This window comes from Ranitomeya variabilis, chromosome 5 (assembly GCF_051348905.1).
Source record: "Ranitomeya variabilis isolate aRanVar5 chromosome 5, aRanVar5.hap1, whole genome shotgun sequence".
Classification (NCBI taxonomy): domain Eukaryota; kingdom Metazoa; phylum Chordata; class Amphibia; order Anura; family Dendrobatidae; genus Ranitomeya; species Ranitomeya variabilis.
Window position 1 is genome coordinate 335,855,586 of NC_135236.1, and position 25,404 is coordinate 335,880,989.

Below are 25,404 nucleotides of genomic sequence, written 5' to 3' on the forward strand. Positions count from 1 at the left end.
AGGGGTTGAGTAATAAATGACCCTCTGAAAATTTTTTTCCCAATTTAAAAAAAAATAAACAAAGAAATAACATTCTTTTTTGCTGCAGTGCATTTCACACTTCCAGGCTGATCTACAGTCCAAATGTCACAATGCCAAGTTAATTCCAAATGTGTAAACCTGCTAAATCTGCAGGGGGTTGAATACTACTTGTAGGCACTGTGTGTGTGTGTGTGTGTGTGTGTGTGTGTGTGTGTGTATATATGTATATATATATATAATTATTTATTTTATTTTTTTTTCTATATCTAGAATTGTCTAAGGGTTTTTCTGTCTGTCTCTGTCCTGGAAATCCCGCGTCTCTAGCGGCCTCGACCAATCAGCGACGGGCACAGCATGGGGACGATGATGACATAAAGATTGCCTCGACCAATCAGCGACGGGCACAGTCTGCCGCGAATTCGCCTCGACCAATCAGCGACGGGCACAGTATCGACGTAGATGTCATAATGGTTGCCATGGCGATGATGTCATAAAGGTTGTCTCGACCAATCAGCGACGGGCACAGTCTGCCGTGAATTCTGGAATCATCATTGTTCATATACTACGGGGACATGCATATTCTAGAATACCCGATGCGTTAGAATCGGGCCACAATCTAGACAATTATATATATACTAAGGGTCTGTCTGTCTGTAACCGAAATCCTGCGTCGCTGATTGGTCGGTCGAGGCTGGCCGGGCGTGACCAATCAGCGTTCATAAATAAACTACATACATATACTAGAACAAGAATAACATGGAGGACAGTGTGTGTGTGTGAGGGAGAGAATAACATGGAGGACAGTCTGTGAGGGAGAGAACAACATGGAGGAAAGTGTGTAAGGGAGAGAATAAAAATTTTACCCGTTTAAGTTTATCATATGGTAAAATAAATGGTGTCTGAAAACTGTAAGTCATCCTGTAGAAAACAAGCTGTCATACAGCGATAGATGACTAAAAGTTTGACTCTTAAGGCTACTTTCACACTAGCGTTAACTGCATTACGTCGCAAATGCGTCGTTTTGCCGAAAAAACGCATCCTGCAAAAGTGCTTGCAGGATTCGTTTTTTCTGCATTGACTAACATTAGCGACGCATTTGCGACGCAATGACACACGTCGCAACCGTCCTGCGACGGTTGCGCCGTGCTGTGGCGGACCGTCGGGAGCAAAAAACGTTACATGTAACGTTTTTTGCTCCCGACGGTCCGCTTTTTCCGACCGCGCATGCGCGGCCGGAACTCCGCCCCCACCTCCCCGCACTTCCCCGCACCTCACAATGGGGCAGCGGATGCGCTGGAAAAATGCATCCGCTGCCCCCATTGTGCGGCGGGGACAACGCTAGCGTCGGGGACCTCGGCCCGACGCACGGCGACGGGCCGAGCCCGACGCTAGTGTGAAAGAAGCCTAAGACAAAGACAGGAGAAAAACAATGGCAGTGTGTCCAATGGGTTAAAACATAAATGTAAGCACCAATGTTTATATGAATACTAGATGGTGGCCCGATTCTAACGCATCGGGTACTCTAGAATATGTATGTAGTTTATTTATGAAGATTTAAGAATAATTTAATGAATACACAGGATTTTCCGGGTAAAATATATACATTATCAGCGAAGCGTGGTTAAAAATCCTGTGCCAATTCGCGGCCAGACTGCGCCTGTCACGGATTGGTCGCGGGCAGCTGGCGAGACCATTCAGCGACGCGGGATTTCCGTTAGACAGAATTAGACGATTATATAGTAGATACCCGATGTGTTAGAATCGGGCCACCATCTAGTATTCATATAAACATTGGTGCTTACATTTATGTTTTAACCCATTGGACACACTGCCATTGTTTTTCTCCGGTCTTTGTCTTAAGAGTCAAACTTTAGTCATCTATCGCTGTATGACAGCTTGTTTTCTACAGGATGACTTACAGTTTTCAGACACCATTTATTTTACCATATGATAAACTTAACGGGTAAAATTTTTATTCTCTCCCTTACACACTTTCCTCCATGTTATTCTCTCCCTCACACACACACTGTCCTCCATGTTATTCTCGTTCTAGTATATGTATGTAGTTTATTTATGAACGCTGATTGGTCGCGCCTGCCAGCCTCGACCGACCAATCAGCGACGCAGGAGTTCGGTTACAGACAGACAGACCCTTAGACAATTATATATATACACTAGATTGTGGCCCGATTCTAACGCATCGGGTATTCTAAAATATGCATGTCCCCGTAGTATATGGACAATGATGATTCCAGAATTCGCGGCAGACTGTGCCCGTCGCTGATTGGTCGAGGCAACCTTTATGACATCATCGTCGCCATGGCAACCATTATGGCATCTACGTCGATACTGTGCCCGTCGCTGATTGGTCGAGGCGAATTCGCGGCAGACTGTGCCCATAAACTGATTGGTCGAGGCAACCTTTATGTCATCGTCGCCATGCTGTGCCCGTCGCTGATTGGTCGAGGCCTGGCGGCCTCGACCAATCAGACGTGGGATTTCCAGGACAGACAGACAGACAGACAAACCCTTAGACAAATATATATATACTAGACTGTGGCCCGATTCTAAAGCATCGGGTATTCTAGAATATGCATGTCCCCGTAGTATGTGATTCGCGGCAGACTGTGCCCGTCGCTGATTGGTCGAGGCAACCTTTATGACATCATCGTCGCCATGGCAACCATTATGACATCTACGTCGATACTGTGCCCGTCGCTGATTGGTCGAGGCCTGGCGGCCTCAACCAATCAGAGACGCGGGATTTCCATTATGACATCATCGTCGCCATGCTGTGCCTGTCGCTGATTGGTCGAGGCCTGGTGACCTCGACCAATCAGAGATGCGGGATTTCCAGGACAGACAGACAGACAGAAAGACAGACAGACAGACAGACAGACGGAAAAACCCTTAGACAATTATATATATAGACTAGATTGTGGCCCGATTCTAACACATCGGGTATTCTAGAATATGCATGTCCCCGTAGTATACCTTTATGACATCATCGTCGCCTTGGCAACCGTTATGACATCTACGTCGATACTGTGCCCGTCGCTGATTGGTCAAGGCCTGGGGCCTCGACCAATCAGAGACACGGGATTTCCAGGACAGACAGAAAGACAGACAGACGGAAAAACCCTTAGACAATTATATATATATCTATATATATCTATATATATCTATATATCTATCTCTCTCTCTATATATATATATATATATATATATATATCTCTATATATATCTATAGGTAGATAGATAGATAGAGATATATAGATATACAGTGGGGCAAAAAAGTATTTAGTCATTCAGCAATAGTGCAAGTTCCACCACTTAAAAAGATGAGAGGCGTCTGTAATTTACATCATAGGTAGACCTCAACTATGGGAGACAAACTGAGAAATAAAAATCCAGAAAATCACATTGTCTGTTTTTTTTATCATTTTATTTGCATATTATGGTGGAAAATAAGTATTTGGTCAGAAACAAACAATCAAGATTTCTGGCTCTCACAGACCTGTAACTTCTTCTTTAAGAGTCTCCTCTTTCCTCCACTCATTACCTGTAGTAATGGCACCTGTTTAAACTTGTTATCAGTATAAAAAGACACCTGTGCACACCCTCAAACAGTCTGACTCCAAACTCCACTATGGTGAAGACCAAAGAGCTGTCAAAGGACACCAGAAACAAAATTGTAGCCCTGCACCAGGCTGGGAAGACTGAATCTGCAATAGCCAACCAGCTTGGAGTGAAGAAATCAACAGTGGGAGCAATAATTAGAAAATGGAAGACATTCAAGACCACTGATAATCTCCCTCGATCTGGGGCTCCACGCAAAATCCCACCCCGTGGGGTCAGAATGATCACAAGAACGGTGAGCAAAAATCCCAGAACCACGCTGGGGGACCTAGTGAATGAACTGCAGAGAGCTGGGACCAATGTAACAAGGCCTACCATAAGTAACACACTACGCCACCATGGACTCAGATCCTGCAGTGCCAGACGTGCCCCACTGCTTAAGCCAGTACATGTCCGGGCCCGTCTGAAGTTTGCTAGAGAGCATTTGGATGATCCAGAGGAGTTTTGGGAGAATGTCCTATGGTCTGATGAAACCAAACTGGAACTGTTTGGTAGAAACACAACTTGTCGTGTTGGGAGGAAAAAGAATACTGAGTTGCATCCATCAAACACCATACCTACTGTAAAGCATGGTGGTGGAAACATCATGCTTTGGGGCTGTTTCTCTGCAAAGGGGCCAGGACGACTGATCCGGGTACATGAAAGAATGAATGGGGCCATGTATCGTGAGATTTTGAGTGCAAACCTCCTTCCATCAGCAACGGCATTGAAGATGAAACGTGGCTGGGTCTTTCAACATGACAATGATCCAAAGCACACCGCCAGGGCAACGAAGGAGTGGCTTCGTAAGAAGCATTTCAAGGTCCTGGAGTGGCCTAGCCAGTCTCCAGATCTCAACCCTATAGAAAACCTTTGGAGGGAGTTGAAAGTCCGTGTTGCCAAGCGAAAAGCCAAAAACATCACTGCTCTAGAGGAGATCTGCATGGAGGAATGGGCCAACATACCAACAACAGTGTGTGGCAACCTTGTGAAGACTTACAGAAAACGTTTGACCTCTGTCATTGCCAGCAAAGGATATATTACAAAGTATTGAGATGAAATTTTGTTTCTGACCAAATACTTATTTTCCACCATAATATGCAAATAAAATGATAAAAAAACAGACAATGTGATTTTCTGGATTTTTATTTCTGTTTGTCTCCCATAGTTGAGGTCTACCTATGATGTAAATTACAGACGCCTCTCATCTTTTTAAGTGGTGGAACTTGCACTATTGCTGAATGACTAAATACTTTTTTGCCCCACTGTATATAGATATATATAGATATATATAGATATATATAGATATATATAGATATACTAGATGGTGGCCCGATTCTAACCCATCGGGTATTCTAGAATATGCATGTCCACGTAGTGTATTGCCCAGCCACGTAGTATATTGCCCAGCCACGTAGTATATTGCCCAGCCACGTAGTATATTGCCCAGCCATGTATGTCACAGGTTAAAAAATAAACATATACTCCCCTTCGAGGGTACCCTTGTAGTTCTGTCGCCTGTGTGCGGTGCAGGCGGCAGCTTCCGGTCCCAGGGTGTGTTGACGTCGCGGTCACATGACCGTGACGTCATGGCAGGTCCTTGTCGCATACCATCCTTAGCACCGGAACCTGCCGCTTGCATGGACCGATCACCTGAGCGGGAAAGGCAGCGGAAGGAGAGTATATAATGATTTTTTATTTTTTCTAACATTAGATGTTTTTACTATTGAGGCTGCATAGGCGGCATCAATAGTAAAAACTTGGTCACACAGGTTTAAAAGCGGCGGTAACGGAGTGAGTTACCCGCGGCATAACGTGGTCCCGTGACTGCGGGGAGTATGGAGCGGGCGCCGGGCACTGACTGCAGGGGAGTAGGGAGGGACTAATCGGTCTGTGGCCGTCGCTGATTGGTCACGGCAGCCATGACAGGCAGCTGGCGAGACCAATCAGCGACTTGGATTCCATGGCAGACAGAGGCTGCGACCAATGGATATCCGTGATAGATAGTAGGTATATATAATGTGTGTGTGTGTGTGTGTGTGTGTACACTGTGTTCCAAATTATTATGCAAATAATATTTCCTCATATTTTCTCTAAATTACCTATCTGAATTGCAGTCATTGTTATTTTCCAGTCATCTACTATTCTAGTATAATTGCAATGTTTTGGAACAAACTGCCTATGAAAACAGTATCTTTAAAAAAAAAAAATAAACACTCAAAATGCATGTTCCAACTTATTATGCACAGCAGAGTTTTCAACCGTGTTTTTTTTTTTATTTTGAACAAAAAAATGGTCAATTGTGAAGTTATAAGCATTATCAGCTTATTACAAAATGAAATCAAACAGTTTTCAAGTGAAAACTTTATTCTAGGTGATGTTACATGTGCACATAGGACCCCTTGTTCGAAAGAAGCTTCTAAACTCTCTCGTCCATTGAATCTGTCAGTTTTTGGATGATTTCAGCTTCAATTGTTTTGCATGTGGACAGAACACCATCCCAGAGCTGTTGCTTAGATGTGAACTGCCTCCCGCCATCATAGACACTCCTTTTGATGATGCTCCAGAGGTTCTCAATGGGGTTGAGGTCAGGGGAAGATGGTGGCCACACCATACGTTTGTCCTCTTTTGTGCCCATAGCAGCCAGAGATGCAGATGTGTTTTTTGCAGCATGAGATGGTGCATTATCATGCATGGAAATGATCTTGCTGCAGAAAGCACAGTTCTTCCTCTTGAACTATGGCAGGAAATGTTTTTAGAAACTCCACATAGATTATGGAGTTCATCTTTACCCCTTCAGGGATCATAAAGGGGCCAACAATCTCTCTCCCCATGATTCCAGCCCAAAACATTACTCCACCTCCTCCTTGTTGGCGCCTTAGCCGTGTTTTCATGGCGTGTCCATCAACCAGCCATCATCCACTCCATCCATCTGGACCATTGAGCATTGCACGGCACTCATCGGTGAACAAAACAGTTTGGAAGTCAGTCTTCATGTATCGTTTGGCCCACTGGTTGTGTGCAGTGGATAGAAGTGGTCGACAAGATGGCTTATGCACAGCTGCAAACCTCTGAAGGACCCTGCACCTTGTTGTTCTGGGGACGTTGGAGGCACCAGCAGCTTCAAAAACTTGTCTGCTGCTATGACAAGGCATTTTTGCAGCTGCTCTTTTAACCTTACGCAATTGCCTGTTGGAAAGAGTCCTCAATTTTTCCTTATCCGCACGCACACGTGTGTGCTGGGAATCAGCTACATACTTCTTATTGTGCGATGATCACGATGAAGTGTCTTGGCAATGTTGATTGTAGGCATGCCTTGACCTAAATACTCCACAATTTGTTGCTTCTCAGCAGCCGACACATGCTTTTTCTTTCCCATTTTGGCAAAAAATGTAGGCTGCTTAATAATGTGGAACAGCCTTCTTAAGTAGTCTTGCCTTTATTTGGACACACCTGCCAAACTAATTTGCACAGGTATCTGCAATTGCTTTCAGTGATATAAAGAGCCCTGACACACATCACCATCAATGAGTTTAAATGACAAACACAAAAATTCTAACCTTATCACTCCTAAACTCTTTGTGCATAATAATTTGGAACACCGTGCATATATATATACAGTGTGTGTATATATATATATATATATATATATATATATATATATATATATATATATATATATATATATATATATATATATATATATATATATATAATATCTCTACCTACTATATGATTGTCTAAGGGTCACTTCCGTCTTTCTGTCTGTCCTTCTGTCTGTCTGTCACGGATGTTCATTGGTCGCGGCCTCTGTCTGTCATGGAAATCCAAGGGGTAACGTTTCTCCTTATGGAGAGTGACATACCAGCTGGCTTGTCAAGGTAAGGAGGCTTATTCGCCGTGCAATGCTCCTCTGGGAATTTAAATATGCAAATTGCCTCTGCTGAAAAAAGAGGACTTAACGCTATAGCGCCACCTATTGGAAGTAGCGATCCTACAAGTCACAATCAACCCTTTAACGAGTCGTGCAATATCCAAGTCACTGGTCGCGGCAAAACGGCTACGACCAATCAGCGACGGGCACAGTCCGGTGGTAAAATGGCCGCTCCTTCCTCTCTGCAGTCAGTGCCCGCTCCATACTCCCCTCCAGTCAGCGCTCACACAGGGTTAATGGCAGCGGTAACGGACCGCGTTATGCCGCGGGTAACGCACTCCGTTACCGCTGCTATTAACCCTGTGTGACCAACTTTTTACTATTGATGCTGCCTATGCGGCATCAATAGTTAAAAGATCTAATGTTAAAAATAAAAAATCGTTATATACTCACCGTCTGTCGGCCCCTCAGATCCAGAACCGGCCTTTCCCGCTCCTCGCGACGCTCCGGTGACCGTTCCATGCTACGTCATCATCTCGCGAGACCGCAATGCACTCTTGGGACCGGAGCGCGCGAGGAGCGTCGGTAACCGCTTCGCCTGGATCCGGGGCCAACGGAAGGTGAGTATATAACTATTTATCATTTTAATTCTTTTTTTTAACAGGGATATGATGCCCACATTGCTATATACTGCGCGGGCTGTGCAATGTACTGCGCGGGCTGTGCAATGTACTGCGCGGGCTGTGCAATGTACTGCGCGGCCGGCCGCGAACAATCAGCGACAGGCTCAGTCCTGTGTATTCAATGTATTATTCTAAAATCTTCATATATAAACTACATAAATATTCTAGAATACCCGATGCGTTAGAATCGGGCTACCATCTAATGTGTGGTGGGGGGGGGGCGGGATTATGTGTGGTGATGTGGTGGGGGCGGGATTATGTGTGGTGATGTGGGGGGGCGGCATTATGTGTGGTGATGTGGGGGCGGGATTATGTGTGGTAATGGGGTGGGGGGCGGGATTGTGTGGTAATGTAGTGGGGGCGGGATTGTGTGTGGTAATGTAGGGGCGGGATTCTGTGTGGTAATGTGGGGGGCGCGGGATTGTGTGGTAATGTGGTGGGGAGGCGGGATTGTGTGTAGTAATGTGGTAGGGGCGGGATTCTGTGTGGTAATGGAGTGGGTGGCAGGATTATGTGTGGTGATGTGGGGGGCGGAGCTACTGTGCAGGGGGCGGGATTAGCGAGTAATCACGATGCCTCTTATATATATAGATATATAGTTCATTTTATGCCCCTCCAATTCTGATGCTGCTTTGTTATTGTACAATGTTATTTTTAATGCACAGTGACTGTCTGCTCCCTCGCCGACTCTGGTGAGAGGTGTCAAGAGTCGGCAAGAGCGCGCACTGTTAATGTGCATCGGGGAAAAAAAAAAACGGCGAACAATAAAATCAAACAAGCCCCACCCCCAAAATTGATGTCACTTTCTGTTGTGGGGCTTATCTCTGTTTCCCGTGTGTTCTCCTTAGGCTTCTTTCACACTAGCGTCGGGCTCGGCCCGTCGCTGTGCGTCGGGCCGACGTGCCCGACGCTAGCGTTGTCTCCGCCGCACAACGGGGGCAGCGGATGCATTTTTCCAGCGCATCCGCTGCCCCATTGTGAGGTGCGGGGAGGTGGGGGCGGAGTTCCGGCCGCGCATGCGCGGTCGGGAAAAGCGGACCGTCGTGAGCAAAAAAACGTTACATGTAGCGTTTTTTGCTCCCGACGGTCCGCCACTGCACGACGCATCCGTCGCACGACGGGTGCGACGTGTGGCAATCCGTCACAATGCGTCGCTTCATGTTAATGGTGAAAAAACGCATCCTGCAAACACTTTTGCAGGATGCGTTTTTTCGGCAAAACGACGCATTGTGACGGAATGCAGTTAACGCTAGTGTGAAAGTAGCCTTACAGTGTACTTTGTTGCCAGCCATGATGCTTCTCACCAGTTCCGGCGAGGGAGCGCACTCTGCGCATTGAAAGTAGTAACATAGCGACAAGGGAGCTCGTACTGTGTATGCTTCAGAATTGACAACCGTCGCATGCTCAGTAGAGCAGTGACTAGCCCAGCCCCTTAAACGGACGTCACTGATGACACTTTTGTTTCAGGGTGGTGGCAGAAGCTATGGCAGTGACCACAGCCTCTGACATTCTGATGACATTTCGTCTGAGTAACCCAGGATGCACTGGGGATTTTCGAACAAAAACAAAATGCCAAACTGGAAAGAGGTAAAATAGAAAAAAAAACAGAGTAGAGGGGGAACGATAGGGACATTTCAATGTATATTAGAAAAGTAATTAGATTATTACATTAAATACAGACATTAAGGATTAAAATGTTAGTTTTGGGCCACCCCTTCTAAATGGTTTGACCACTTTCTTATTAGTGCATCGTTTCCCATAAACTGACCAGCACTTCTGTCAATACAACGGCTGCTGGTGACCAATAGTAAAACACATCCCAGGGAAAAGTTGCGACAGGACTGGTCTGGTTACATGCTCCTCCACCAGCAGCCATTGTATGGACAGAAGTGCTGGTCAGTATGTAAAGAAAGCTGTATTAATGTAAGAAAGTGGTCACCCTCTTTATATATCTGTATTGCAAGAATCGTTCCTATTCTATGGGCAAGTGAGTGAGCTAAAGAAACCATTGATCACAGCCGCAGAATACAGGTGCAGTTTTTGCGCTTCATCGGAATGCATGCAATATAAACTTTGTATTCTGCTGACAGATGCAAGGGGGAACAATTGTGGTTAACTTTGTTTTCTTGTGGTTGCTCTTTCAATATTGAATTGCTACTGCTTATAAAGATTATCTAAGGTTATCCTATGGAGTGGTGTGATGTGTCATGTGTCATGGATCTAATAACCATGTATAAGTATATAAGGGGACAATACAAATATCTCGCTGAGGATCTGTTTATACCAAGGAAGGTGACGGGCACAAGGGGGCATTCTTTGCGTCTGGAGGAGAGAAGGTTTTTCCACCAACATAGAAGAGGATTCTTTACTGTTACGGCAGTGAGAATCTGGAATTGCTTGCCTGAGGAGGTGGTGATGGCGAACTCAGTCGAGGGGTTCAAGAGAGGCCTGGATGTCTTCCTGGAGCAGAACAATATTGTATCATACAATTATTAGGTTCTGTAGAAGGACATAGATCTGGGGATTTATTATGATGGAATATAGGCTGAACTGGATGGACAAATGTCTTTTTTCGGCCTTACTAACTATGTTACTACCGTATATACTCGAGTATAAGCCGACCCGAGTATAAGCCGACCCCCCTAATTTTGCCACAAAAAACTGGGAAAACTTATTGACTCGAGTATAAGCCTAGGGTGGAAAATGCAGCAGGTACCGGTGAATTTCAAAATTAAAAATAGATACTCCATACCGTTCATTATGGCCCCATAGATGCTCCACATAAAGCTGTGCCATATATACAATGCTATGCACCGTTGCCCCATAGATAGCTGTACCATATATATAATGCTCTGCACTGTTGCCCCATAGCTGTGCCATATAGTGCTCTGCACCGTTGCCCCATAGCTCTGCCATATAGTGCTCTGCACAGTTGCCTCATAGCTGTGCCATATAGTGCTCTGCACCGTTGCCCCATAGCTGTGCCATATAGTGCTCTGCACCGTTGCCCCATAGCTGTGCCATATAGTGCTCTGCACCGTTGCCCCATAGCTGTGCCATATAGAGCTCTGCACCGTTGCCCCATAGCTGTGCCATATAGTGCTCTGCACCGTTGCCCCATAGCTGTGCCATATAGTGCTCTGCACCGTTGCCCCATAGCTGTGCCATATAGTGCTCTGCACCGTTGCCCCATAGCTGTGCCATATAGTGCTCTGCACCATTGCACCATAGCTGTGCCATATAGTGCTCTGCACCGTTGCCCCATAGCTGTGCCATATAGTGCTCTGCACCGTTGCCCCATAGCTGTGCCATATAGTGCTCTGCACCCTTGCCCCATAGCTGTGCCATATAGTGCTCTGCACCGTTGCCCCATAGCTGTGCCATATAGTGCTCTGCACCGTTGCCCCATAGCTGTGCCATATAGTGCTCTGCACCGTTGCCCCATAGCTCTGCCATATAGTGCTCTGCACCGTTGCCCCATAGCTCTGCCATATAGTGCTCTGCACCATTGCCCCATAGATGCTCCACATAAATCTGTGCTGCTGCTGCTGCAATAAAAAAAAAAAACACATACTCACCTCTCTTGCTTGCAGCTCCTCGGCGCCATCTTCCCGGCGTCTCTCTGCACTGACTGATCAGGCAGAGGGCGGCGCGCACACTATATGCGTCATCGCGCCCTCTGCCTGAACAGTCAGTGCAGAGAGACGCCGGGAAGATGGCGCGACGCCCGGCGTGTGGAACGAGGACAGATGAATATGTCATACTTACCTGCTCCCGGCGTCCCGCTCCTTCCCCCTGCCTGTCTTCGGTGCCGCAGCCTCTTTCCCTATCAGCGGTCACCGGCACCGCTTCATTAGAGAAATGAATAGGCGGCTCCGCCCCTATGGGAGGTGGAGCAGCCTATTCATTTCTCTAATGAGCGGTCCCACGTGACCGCTCAGGGGAAGAGGCTGCGGCACCCGGAGACAGTGGGACGTGCAGGGGGGGCGACAGGAGCCCCGGAAGCAGGTGAGTATATGATAGTGCTCACCCGCCGACCCCACCACCGATCATGACTCGAGTATAAGCCGAGGGGGCACTTTCAGCCCAAAAATTTGGGCTGAAAATCTCGGCTTATACTCGAGTATATACGGTATATAATGCTCTGCACCGTTGCCCCATAGCTGTGCCATATATATAATGCTCTGCACCGTTGCCCCATAGCTGTGCCATATATAATGCTCTGCACCGTTGCCCCATAGCTGTGCCATATATATAATGCTCTGCACCGTTGCCCCATAGCTGTGCCATATATATAATGCTCTGCACCGTTGCCCCATAGCTGTGCCATATATATAATGCTCTGCACCGTTGCCCCATAGCTGTGCCATATATATAATGCTCTGCACCGTTGCCCCATAGCTGTGCCATATATATAATGCTCTGCACCGTTGCCCCATAGCTGTGCCATATATATAATGCTCTGCACCGTTGCCCCATAGCTGTGCCATATATATAATGCTCTGCACCGTTGCCCCATAGCTGTGCCATATAGTGCTCTGCACCGTTGCCCCATAGCTGTGCCATATAGTGCTCTGCACCGTTGCCCCATAGCTGTGCCATATATATAATGCTCTGCACCATTGCCCCATAGCTGTGCCATATAGTGCTCTGCACCGTCAATTATTGCCCCATAGCTGTGCCATATAGTGCTCTGCACCATTGCCCCATAGCTGTGCCATATAGTGCTCTGCACCATTGCCCCATAGCTGTGCCATATAGTGCTCTGCACCGTCCATTATTGCCCCATAGCTGTTGCTGCTGCTGCAATAAAAAAAAAAAAAAAAAAACATACTCACCTGTCTTGCTTGCAGCTCCTCGGCGCCATCTTCCCGGCGTCTCCCTGCACTGACTGATCAGGCAGAGGGCGGCGCGCACACTATATGCGTCATCGCGCCCTCTGCCTGAACAGTCAGAGCGGAGAGACGCCGGGAAGATGGCGCGACGCCCGGCGTGTGGAACGAGGACAGGTGAATATGTAATACTTACCTGCTCCCGGCGTCCCGCTCCTTCCCCCTGCCTGTCTTCGGTGCCGCAGCCTCTTTCTCTATCAGCGGTCACCGGCACCGCTTCATTAGAGAAATGAATAGGCGGCTCCGCCCCTATGGGAGGTGGAGCAGCCTATTCATTTCTCTAATAAGCAGTCCCACGTGACCGCTCAGGGGAAGAGGCTGCGGCACCGAAGACAGTGTGACAGGCAGGGGGAGCGACAGGAACGCCGTGACTAGGTAAGTATATGACAGTGCTCACCCGCCGACCCCACCACCGATCATGACTCGAGTATAAGCCGAGAGGGGCACTTTCAGCCCCAAAATTTGGGCTGAAAATCTCGGCTTATACTCGAGTATATACGGTATGTTACTATGTCATGTGTTTTTCATTTATGGACACCTAATGGCAGGAACTGCCTTTTTTGGACTATGGAGTGAAAGTAGGCAAAAGACATCAATATATTTTTTTTCAGCAGAATTTCTTTTGACAAGCATTTGCAAATTTCCTATATGATAATTTAGTATAGGTACTTAAATATGTTCCTTCCTGCATTCATTTAGGGTTCGTGGATGCACTTAGATGTTTGCAATGAGCACTGTGGCTGGCATGCCCCAGTGTTTTGGATCCCGATGCAGAGGACTCCATAGTAATCGTATTTATCAGAAGCGAACGTCATGAGCATAGTGGTCCCTTTGCGGGTTGCGACAGCAGAAACTCCACACTTTGACATGGCTGCAGGCTCAGAGTAAGTTAAAATTTTTTCCTGAACCGACCACATTATCATTTTCTGTTTTTACGTGAGCAGTATAACCTCCCTTATATCTATAATTTACATTGTGCAGTATAAATCATGGTTATTTTTAATGCATTTAGTCTTTTTGAAAAAAAAAAAATCACCATTTGCTCAGTTAAATCTGGGCATATACCAGATTTTGCATGTGCTTGCATACATGCTGCATGTACCTAGAAGCTAGACATTCTTCACATTCTGCTGCCGGGTCATTCCATGTCAAGTGAACCAATGATTTTTACCTCTATATTTTTAATTCTTTTGAGATTTTGTTATTTGGTAATATTGTGTCAGAGAATGCAAAATGTGAAGGAAAAAAAAATTGTAGAAATTTTTTTTTTTTAATTGATTTTCAAAGTTTGGAAAAAAGTGCGAATTTCGGTGTTGCCTGCCTTTACATTTCTCCCCATAACTCAGGCTAGAAAAAAAGATAGAGAAACCAAATAAACACCATTCTACTCAGAACTGTACAGGCTTTCACCAGATATGTCACAAGAGTATCTTTAATAATATTTTACACATGTGAATGCAAACGCAAAACTTTAAAATGCATTTCCGAAAATAACGTTTAATGTAAAAAATTAAAAAACTGCATATGTGCCTGTTATACTCCAAGCCACATCTGTACCAAAATACATGTTTGGATCGTGATGGGATCATATTTTAAAAAATAAAACTATTACAGTGTCACTTCGAAAATCTCAAATTCAGATCTGTTCAGCCTGTGGTGTAGAAGTGTGGGGTCTATATTTACCAAATAATCCATGATTTTTAGATGTTACGGTATTATTTTATTATGTTTTAGGCCATGTTCACACAGTGCGTTTTTTACTGCAGAACCGCAGCGGTTTTGCCGCTGCGGTTCCGCAGCTGTTTTCCATGCAGGGTACATTACAATGTACCCCTATGGAAAACAGGAACCGCTGTGCACACGGTCCTGAATTTCCCTTAAAAAGCCGCGGTGAATCGGTGCGGGAAAAAAGAAGGAGCATGTCACTTCTTTTTCCTAAACCGCAGCGGTTCTGTACCCATAGACCTCCATTGTGAGGTCAAAATCGCAGTAAAACCCGCAGATCAAAAATATATCTGCGGGTTTTACTGCGGTTTGTTGTGCAGAACCGCTGCAGCCGGAAGTGCGGGGAAGCCGGCGGAAGTGCGGGGCCGGAAGTGCGTGGGCGGAGAGACATGGAGGCATACCGGCGCATGGGGATCGTGTCGGCCGTTTGATTGATTTGGTATGTGTGTCTGTGTGTGTGTATGTGTCTGTGTGTGTGTGTATGTGTGTGTGTATGCGTGTGTGTGCGTGTCCCCATGCGACGCTAGTGCCACCATTGTGCTAAGTCGCCGTATGGGACTACTACTCCCATCCGGTATTAGGATGGGAGAGTTGTCCCTGTGTCCGGCGACTTAGCACAATGGTAAAGTTACACCAAACACCTACACACAATACACATACATGACACACAGTACATACAACACATAACACAGAGTATATACTCACCAACAGCACACTTGTAGGCGAAGCCCTCGATCCTCCAGGAAAAAATCACAAAATAATAAACCAAATCCATACTCCCTGTCCGCAGAATCCATAAAACGAGTGTCCCACGCCGATCGGCTGCTCTCCGGCGATACACTGCCAGGAGCGAAGCTCCTAGCAGTGTATCGCGTACTGTCCCGGAGCTCAATGGCTCCGGCGTCTCGGTTAACAGCAGTACAGCTGCGTTGAACTTTCCCACGCAGCACTGCCGTTAAGCGAGAGTGCCGGGGTCAATGACCGCCGGTAAACTCGCTCGCGCATGCGCAGTGACACACCGACAGGAACTATGGCTCCTGTCAGTGTGTTGCTGCATCCGTGGAGAGCAGACATATCTCTGGATGTGTCTGTTCTCCATGGAAAATCTTCGTGGGATACGTGGCACTTAAATACGTGGCACTTAAATACGTGACACGTGTCACTTATACGTGATACGTGTCACTTAAATACGTGACACGTGTCACTTATACGTGATACGTGTCACTTAAATACGTGATACGTGTCACTTAAATACGTGGCACGTGACACTTAAATACGTGGCACTGAAATACGTGATACGTGGCACATGGCACTTAAATACGTGGCACGTGGCACTTAAATACGTGGCACGTGGCACTGAAATACGTGGCACGTGGCACTTAAATATGTGGCACATGGCACTTAAATACGTGGCACGTGGCACTGAAATACGTGGCACTTAAATACGTGGCACGTGGCACTGAAATACGTGGCACTGAAATACGTGGCACTGAAATACGTGGCACGTGGCACTTAAATACGTGGCACGTGGCACTTAAATACGTGATACGTGGCACTGAAATACGTGGCACTGAAATACGTGGCACTGAAATACGTGGCACTGAAATACGTGGCACTTAAATACGTGGCACTGAAATACGTGGCACTTAAATACGTGGCACGTGGCACTGAAATACGTGGCACTGAAATACGTGGCACTGAAATACGTGGCACGTGGCACTTAAATACGTGGCACGTGGCACTTAAATACGTGGCACGTGGCACTTAAATACGTGATACGTGGCACTGAAATACGTGGCACTTAAATACGTGGCACTTAAATACGTGGCACGTGGCACTGAAATACGTGGCACATGGCACTGAAATACGTGGCACGTGGCACTTGGGCTATGTTCACATTTGCGTTGTGCGCCGCAGCGTCGGCGCCGCAACACACAACGCAAAGTAAAACGCAGCAAAACGCATGCACAACGCTGCGTTTTGTGCCGCATGCGTCCTTTTTTTGATTGATTTTGGACGCAGCAAAAATGCAACTTGCTGCGTCCTCTGCGCCCGGATGCGTGCGCTGCAGTGACGCATGCGGCGCAAAACGCGGAGCGCTGTCATTCAAAACACGTCCACTCATTTTGGTGTTTAGTCCCAAAATGGAGGATGGAAGAAGAAAAGGGTTGGACAAGGAAATTACATCATTTCTTTTTTTTTTTTCCCCCACTGCAGTTAAAGCTTTATTTGTGTCAAACACAGACAATTTGCAGAGAAAACTGCATAAAAAACCGCACAAAAAAACGCACCAAAAACGCACCAAAAACGCACCTGCGTTTTCTGCCAAGAGCTGCGGTTTTTGTCCTGAAAAAAAAAGGATTGAAATCAGGATCGTGTGAACATACCCTTAAAGTTTAGAAGCATGAGACGACGGAGGAGAAGCTTTGTTAGGGCTGAGAATGACCTGGGGTAGACGGTGATTGCAGAGCAGATGACGGGCCGGCAGCTTGGGCTGTATTCACACCAAATTTTAACACAGATGCAACTCCTCAAATGGAGGGAGAAAAATATTCTTAACATCCAGTTCATGTATTGTACAAACCAGGACTACGGGGAGGAGGAGAGATTGTTATAACATCGGTTACAGGCACAGGGACTCAGCAAAACCGCACTGTCATCACATGTAGTGGAAATAAAGACAGTGACGTCCATGAAGTGGTAGCGGCAGAAGATCGGCAATGGATGACGCAACTGGCTATGTGACCTGTGAATATGATTGGCGCTGGTGGCTACTGGACTCTCCAAAGATTGTGAAAATGAAGAAGTGACTTTTCTGCACCTTCTGGTCCAGCGCCGTCCTTTGTGTATCCAAGAAAACCAGACATTGTAAAAGTGAACAAAAATCAGATATAACTCAGATGGAGCCGAGCACCATGACAGGCCGTCCATACTCTGACACAGAAGGAATTGGCCATTGCTAGTGAGGTCTTATGGACAAGATGACATTTCACCCACTAGAAGGGACACATTGATGATAACAGGCCAGTGTAAAAACCTACTATTAATTGTTTGATTAGTTAATATTTTATAGAACGAGGATTTAACTACTGTACTATTCTTCTTAAACACTTCATAAATGACATGTTCAGTGATATAATAGAAAAAAATTGTTCCATGTACAAATAGGTGGTAAAAATATTGGTTCTTTTAATCTTGTTTTTAACATATAATTAGGACAAGACTGTAGTTAGAAAATCACACTTGAGGATGTGATCACCTTTTTTCTTTTGGTTTGTTCAATGCATTCAGGTTGAAAATGCTGAGCAAGTTGTGTTATGATGATTAACCCCTTCATGACCTTGGGATTTTTAGTTTTTCCGTGTTCGTTTTTCACTCCCCTCCTTCCCAGAGCCACAACTTTTTTATTTTTCCGTCAATTTGGCCATGTGAGGGCTTACTTTTTGCGGGACAAGTTGTACTTTTGAACGACATCATTGGTTTTACCATGTCGTGTACTAGAAAATGGGAAAAAAATTCCAAGTGCGGTGAAATTGCAAAAAAAGTGCAATCCCACGCTTGTTTTTTGCTTAGCTTTTTTGCTAGGTTCACTAAATGCTAAAACAGACCTGCCATTATGAACTGTGTTCATAGACACCTAACATGACTAGGTTATTTTTTACCTAAGTGGTGAAAAAAAATTCCAAACTTTGCGAAAAAAAAAAAAAAGGTTGCACCATTTTCCGATACTCGTAGCGTCTCCATTTTTCATGATCTGGGGTCGGTTGAGGGCTTATTTTTTGCGTGCCAAGCTGACGTTTTTAAAGATTCCAATTCGGTGCAGATACGTTCTTTTGATCGCCCGTTATTGCATTTTAATGCAATGTCGCGGCGACCAAAAAACGTAATTCTGGCGTTTCGATTTTTTTCTCGTTACGCCGTTTAGCGATCAGGTTAATGCTTTTTTTTTTATTGATCGGGCGATTCTGAACGTGGCGATACCAAATATGTGTAGGTTTTGATTTTTTTTTTTGTTATTGATTTATTTTGATTGGGGCGAAAGGGGGGTGATTTAAACTTTTATATTTTTTTTTTATTTTTTTCACATTTTTTTAAACTTTTTTTTAACTTTTGCCATGCTTCAATAGCCTCCATGGGAGGCTAGAAGCAGGCACAGCACGATCGCCTCTGCTACATAGCAGCGATCTGCTGTTCGCTGCTATGTAGTAGAAAATCAGGTGTGCTGTGAGCGCCGACCACAGGGGGGCGCTCACAGCTAGCCACGATCAGTAACCATAGAGGTCTCAAGGACCTCTATGGTTACAATAGAGAAGCATCGGCGATGCGCTCATTTCCGGCCACCCGGCCGGAAGCGGTAGTTAAATGCCGCTGTCTGCTCTTGACAGCGGCATTTAACTAGTTAATAGCGGCGGGTGAATTGCGATTTCACCCGCCGCTATTGCGGGCACGTGTCAGCTGTTCAAAACAGCTGACATGTCCCGGCTTTGATGCGGGCTCACCGCGGAGCCCTGCATTAAAGCAGGGGAGCTGACCTCGGACGTATTATCCCGTCCGAGGTCAGTAAGGGGTTAAGATGTATTTATTCTGGCACTTCGGTATTTGTTTTTTGTGTTTCTTTGTTACATATAAATGTTGAATGCAATATGTTGTAATTTGAAAAGAAAAAAGGAAGAAACTCACACAAACATAAAATCAGATGAGATGATTTAACGCTTAAAAAAAAATACAAATTTGATAGATCCCAAGATGAGTCCCTGTACAAATATAAACAAGGACACAGGTAACACACATGCATGTTTTCACAATTTTAAAACATAAGTTTTTTTCAGAATTGCTCATCAAAATTTTTAATTTGATTTCTCCAAAACAAAATATAAAGAAACATAGTCTTGTGACATATCAAATGAAAGCCGGTACCGTTCTGAGAAAAATCATGCCTCTCCCACCTCTTTATCTTAATTCTACCCCGAGATATGATAAAAAATGTAAAGCCATACCAGGCCAAAATCCGCGCTTTTTTGAAACTTTAGAAATCTGTAAAAATGTAACTGATGAAGAAAAAAATTCTAAACTTTTTATTTGTAATTAAAGTTGTACTAAATAAAAACAAAAAATAAAAAAAATCTAAAGACGTCAGGTAAAAAAAATATTCATATTTGGATCACTTGATATGGAATGACCCTGCCATGTAAATGTTATAGGCACTACTGTAATTCTATTCTGCTGTGATATTTTTGCATTGTTCTGACTATAATGTATTAGGCTGTTACTGAATATGAAATTGTGCTAAAATAAAGTTGGTGTTGAAAAATGAAGCAGTTGACCCAGTCTACCAAACTTTAATTTTATTGTTTAGATTGGAAATGGAAAGCTAAACACTAAGGTAATGCTTTTTCTTTCATGTAGTCCAGAATCTGTAGAAGCAAGCCCTGTTGTAGTTGAAAAGTCAAACAGTTATCCACACCATTTATATACCAGCAGTTCTCACCATTCGCACAGTTATATTGGCTTGCCTTATGCGGTAAGTATTATCCGTATACTCTGACTTTTTCTTTTTTTTTTCCTTTGAGGAAATATGACTTGGTATTTTACATATTATCTGATTATCTGCTAAGGTCATGGGCTGTTTTTACCATTTGAGAATAACCAGTATGATTGGATAAGGATTTTTATAAATTGTAGTATGAGTGAAGTTAAAAACTTGGTAATATATAATTAAAAAAAATTGACTCTAGGACTAATCATTCACTGTCTATTCACTGTTTTATATATCGGCCATCAGTAAAGAACAATATATTCTCACTGAGCGACCAGATGGCAGTTGCTGTTTGTAGAAATCTATTGGACAATCTAAATAGAAATGTAGGCAGGCACAAATAGGCTGCTACAAGATTACTTTAAAGTGAACCTGTCATTAGGTTTGGCCGATAAGAGATACGGCCATCACATTTCCGGGCTGATATACAGCATTCTATATAATGCTGTATATCTGCCCCCAACCCAACCTGGAAGAGAAGAAAAATAACTTTTAGGGTATGTGCACACGTTGCGGATTTTTCCTTGCAGAATCTGCAGGACGGCATTACTAGAAGACGGGAGGCACTGGACCAAGAAGAGCAATGCTCATCGGACCGCACCGCCCCTTAGATAAGCACAATAAGTTATTTTTCTTCTCTTCCAGGTCAGGTTGGGGGCAGATATACCTCAATATAGAATAATGTATATCATCCTTGAAAGGTGATGGCCATATCTTATATCGTCCAAAACTGCTGAGAGGTTCACTTTTAAAGTAAATATAAATTTATTTCCAGGTCGCCTGGTAGCTACCAACGTTTATCACCCACGCGCAGGAGCTGTGCGCACTATTGCCGCCAGGTGTCAACTGATTCTGACAGCTGACACCTGCCAGGAGTGGTGAGGGCACTTCTGCCATTTTAACCCCCTAAATGCTGTGATTGCAGCATTTAGCGAGCAGACAAAGGGAAGAAAGCCCTTCTGCCCTTGGATCGGCACCCCTTCAATGTCATCGTGGGGGCCCGATCGTCGCCATGGTGACCCAATGTCATGACAACATCCGTGTCACCAGGCACTAGCAAGTTAGTTAGATCATGCGCAGTGCATATCTATCTTACTTGTGTCTGCAGTACTGACAGGTTATAAACTATAGCAATGCCCCTGCATTGCTGTGCCCTTATAACTGTGATCACACTTCTGAAAGACCCATAGTAGGACTAAATTAAAAAAAAAAAAAAAAAAAACAGTGAAAAGAACGCTGTAAAAATATTTTTTTTAAGAAAAATCACAAAATGATTATCTATTGTACTTATAAAGAGATTATGAAAAAAACAATAAAAATACACATTTGGTATTCCCACGTCCGAAATGACCAGACCTATAAAACTGTCCCAACGGTTAACCCCTGTAGTGAACATCGGCTGTAAAATAAAGCATAATTTTTGCCTCTTTTTACAAACTAAAAACGTAATAAAACTTGATCAAAAAGACGAATGTAAATAAAAATGGTATAGCTGAAAATGTGATCTTGTCCCATAAAAAAAATCAGCCGAAAAATAAGTTATAGCCCTCAGAATAGATGCAAAAATATATTTACGGTATGTATTTTTTAACGTTTTATTGTGTAAAAGTGCCAAAACGTGTAAACACTATATAAATGGGCTGTACCCAAAGAATAAAGCCACCTTCCAAAAATCGGAATAGAAAACAATCCATTAATGTCTTGAGGCCGAAAATGGTACCGATGAAAACGTCAACTCGTCAGTCCTGCAAAAAAAACAAAAAAAAAAACAAACAAGCAGTCACATCACTTTATCAGCAGAAATCTGGACAAATTATACTCCTCTGGTGATGCAAAAACTAAAATTGAAACACACTGGAGCCCGCCAATAAACAATACCCCCAGCCGCTGTTATACAGACAGACTACGTGCCGATTGTCACTGTAAAAAGAACTGACATTTAAATAAACTATACCGTTTGAGGGTATAAAGTTAAAGCAGGATAATAAAAGCAGCCTATCAATGGTATAGTTGAGAGGGGCAATGCCGTATGTGTGGTCCCTTTAAATGTAGCTAAGCCACTCGTTGAGGCAACTAAAATAATTGTGCCATTTAAAAGATCTGATACCGCGCAAAGGATTTGATGCCCAAGGTGTGGATGTAGAAAAGAAAACTTAAGCACAAATGGCAAATAACTTACCGTATTTTTCAGGCTATAAGACGCACCGGACCATAAGACGCACCCCAAATTTGGCTTGAAAATTGCAGAAAAAAAGTTTTTTTTTATAAGATGGGGGTCCGTCTTATTGTCTGAATTTACAGTATCTTACCTGAGGGCTGGTAGTAGCAGAGCAGGGTCACAGGAGGCATGGTGTCGGCAGAGGTGGGGTGATGCGGTACGGCGTGCACCTGACCAGGGTCCCTTCCTGCTTAGGTGGGCGACGCAACGGCCTGGTGTCCATGGGAGGGTTGCAGCAGTGGTTACCGGCAGAGGTGCGGGGATGAGGAGGCTCAGTGAGCGGTATGGCGTGAGCGGGGTCCCTTACACCGGTGAGGTGATGCAGCAGCCCGGTAAGCAGCAGAGCCGGGTAAATCATGTTGTTATCGGTGGTGGCGGCCATCTTCCTGAGGCAGCGCGTGCACAGATGGAGTGCTCTGCTTCCCGGGGCTTCAGGAAAATGGCCGCGGGAGGCCGCGCGTGCGCAGATGGAGATTGCGGCGGCCATTTTCCTGAAGCCAAGATCTAAATCTGTGAACTCGGCTTCAGGAAAATGGCCACCGCCATCTGCGCACCCGCGGCCATTTTCCTGAAGCCCCGGGAAGCGGAGCACTCCATCTGCGCACGCACGGCCTCAGGAAGATGGCCGCCACCACCGATGATAACATGATTCACCCGGCGCTGCTGCATCATCTCACCGGTGAAAGGGACCCCGCTTACTGCGCCTCATCCCCGCACCTCTGCCGCCGCCACCACACCACTGCAGGTAAGCCTGCATTACGACTATTAGACGCACCCCCTATTTTCCCCCCTTTTTTGGGGGGGAAAAAGTGCGTCTTGTAGACCGACAAATACGGTACCCTACTTTTGGTAAGTCACCACTTGTAAAGAACTTGTAAGTTCCATACGAGCGCATTGATAGGAATGGGTGGAGTGTGCTCCTGCAGTCAGCGAGACAGCAAGAGTACAGAGGAGCTGCGCAGAGCCAGGGAAGCCCCGGCCGGTGGCGTCCCTGGATACCAGCAGAGGGAAAAATGGCCGACAATACCTGCCTGTGTGTGACATCACCGAGGCTACGGAGTGGCGCTGGAATCAAAAAGGCTGGCCAATGCGTTTTGAAGGACTGCGTCCTTCTTCATCAGGGTTACCGCCTCCATTCTGATCCTATCCATATATACTGCCTGCGCTTATGTCCCAACCCCATGTCTCCTTGCCACGTGATACTCTGCTTTTAACCCTATACCCTCAACGCTTTATTGTTTTATTTAAATTTATGATGCAAAATCTAGTTTTTGGGGAAAAAGTCTTATTGTGTAATTTTCATTTTAACAAGTAAACGCAAGTCATATCGTAAAAAATGTAGCACTATCGAAAAGTACAATGTCACAAAAAAAAAATAAATCTCAGAATCAGAGGGATCCGTTGAAGCGTTCCAGAATTACCTCCTAAAGTGACATTGGTCAGAATTGTAACATTTGGCCTGGTCATGAAAGTGCAAACAGCCTTTGGGGGGTGCAAAGGGGTTAAGACACTAGTGCATTTATCAATATTGTCTAATTCTTAGTGCAGACAGTGCACCAGATGTTTCAAAGTGGTTCATTCTGTTTGAAAAGTCTGTCTAATTTTAAGACTCTAGACTGTTTACCCCAGCTATTAGTTGGCTTTCATTGTGCCAGAAATGTACGCCACAATTTTGGCACACGATGCTGTGCTGTAGCAATTCCCCCTTTCCAATAAGGCAACTGTTTTGCAAGACCACAGCCTCCTTTTGTCGCACAAGGTTTAGTGTCTACAATACATATATATGAGGCTGCTGCAAGTCATGTGGCACAAATTATACAAATATTCTGGTGCATTCAAAGGGCTTGTCCAGCCTTTTGATAAGTCTGCTGTCACTTTGTGACTGTAGACTTGTGAATCCTTGCATCGCGTGCTGTGATCCGGTGCAGGGAGTAGCGGACTTGTGATCGCAAGTATGTAATTTGCATACATGCAATCACATGCTGACTGGATGGGCGTGGCTTCGCTCAATTCTAGTTTATTGAGGGAAGCCAAACACAGTCTAGTCGGAATGTGGCCGGAAGTATGCAAACTGCTGCTCATGGTGCCTGAGTATACTTGCAGTGTGTTCAATGTGCAGATTCACAAGTCTGTAGTCACATAGTGACTGTAGACTTGTAGCCTGAGGTTGGATAACCCCGTTAATGTTTATAAATATGCCCCATTCTATATGGGAGACCAATTAGGTTTGAAAAGTAGTAAGTAAGATCACGATGTGTAATAAAAATAAATTTGTGCTAAATTAAATGCAAGTCCTTTGTGCAATGTTTACAGTGCTTGCTACAATTTTTTGCATGTTTCTACATTTTTTTTTTTGTGCGTATGTGAATATCTTGAATTCTTAGTTTACAATATAATTATGCAATCAATGCTGAAGGAGTAACATCTCTTTAAAGTTTTTCATAAATGGTAGTACACATGAAAATAAGCAACTTTGTATTATCAGAGACATCTGAGTTATTTAGTTTTTTTTTTTTTTTTCCTCCTTCAGGACTCCTCATTCATTTTCAACATTCTCAATTTACATGTAAAATCTGTATTCAGTGAAGGCAGACATACATTACTGAGTTGGCAGATGGCAGTTGCTGCTAAGATTCTATGTAGAGTGGAGGGGGAGCTCTGCCTCTTGCGCCTCCTTCCCTGTACACATAGTAGCAGCACCAACTGTGTCACAGTAATGTAACAATCTGTCTTCACTGAACACAGTTTTTACCCGAAAATTGAGAATGTTGAAAATGAATAACCAGTCCATGAAGAGAAGCAGATTTCTCTGATAAGATCTATTTTTAAGTTGCTTG

General features: G+C 44.7%; 1 protein-coding gene across 5 annotated transcripts in view; it reads left to right on the top strand.

The window, feature by feature from the left end:
* The window catches only part of KMT2E (lysine methyltransferase 2E (inactive)), a 178,087-nt gene that overhangs the window by 23,306 nt on the left and 129,377 nt on the right, over window positions 1–25,404 (top strand). For all 5 annotated transcript variants that reach the window (XM_077264738.1, XM_077264740.1, XM_077264741.1 and 2 more), the window contains exons 2-3: window positions 13,788–13,972; window positions 20,220–20,334. In XM_077264738.1, coding sequence (XP_077120853.1) covers window positions 13,902–13,972; window positions 20,220–20,334 — 186 coding nt within the window. In that variant the 5' untranslated portion in view covers window positions 13,788–13,901. The remainder of the gene's footprint in view (window positions 1–13,787; window positions 13,973–20,219; window positions 20,335–25,404) is intronic.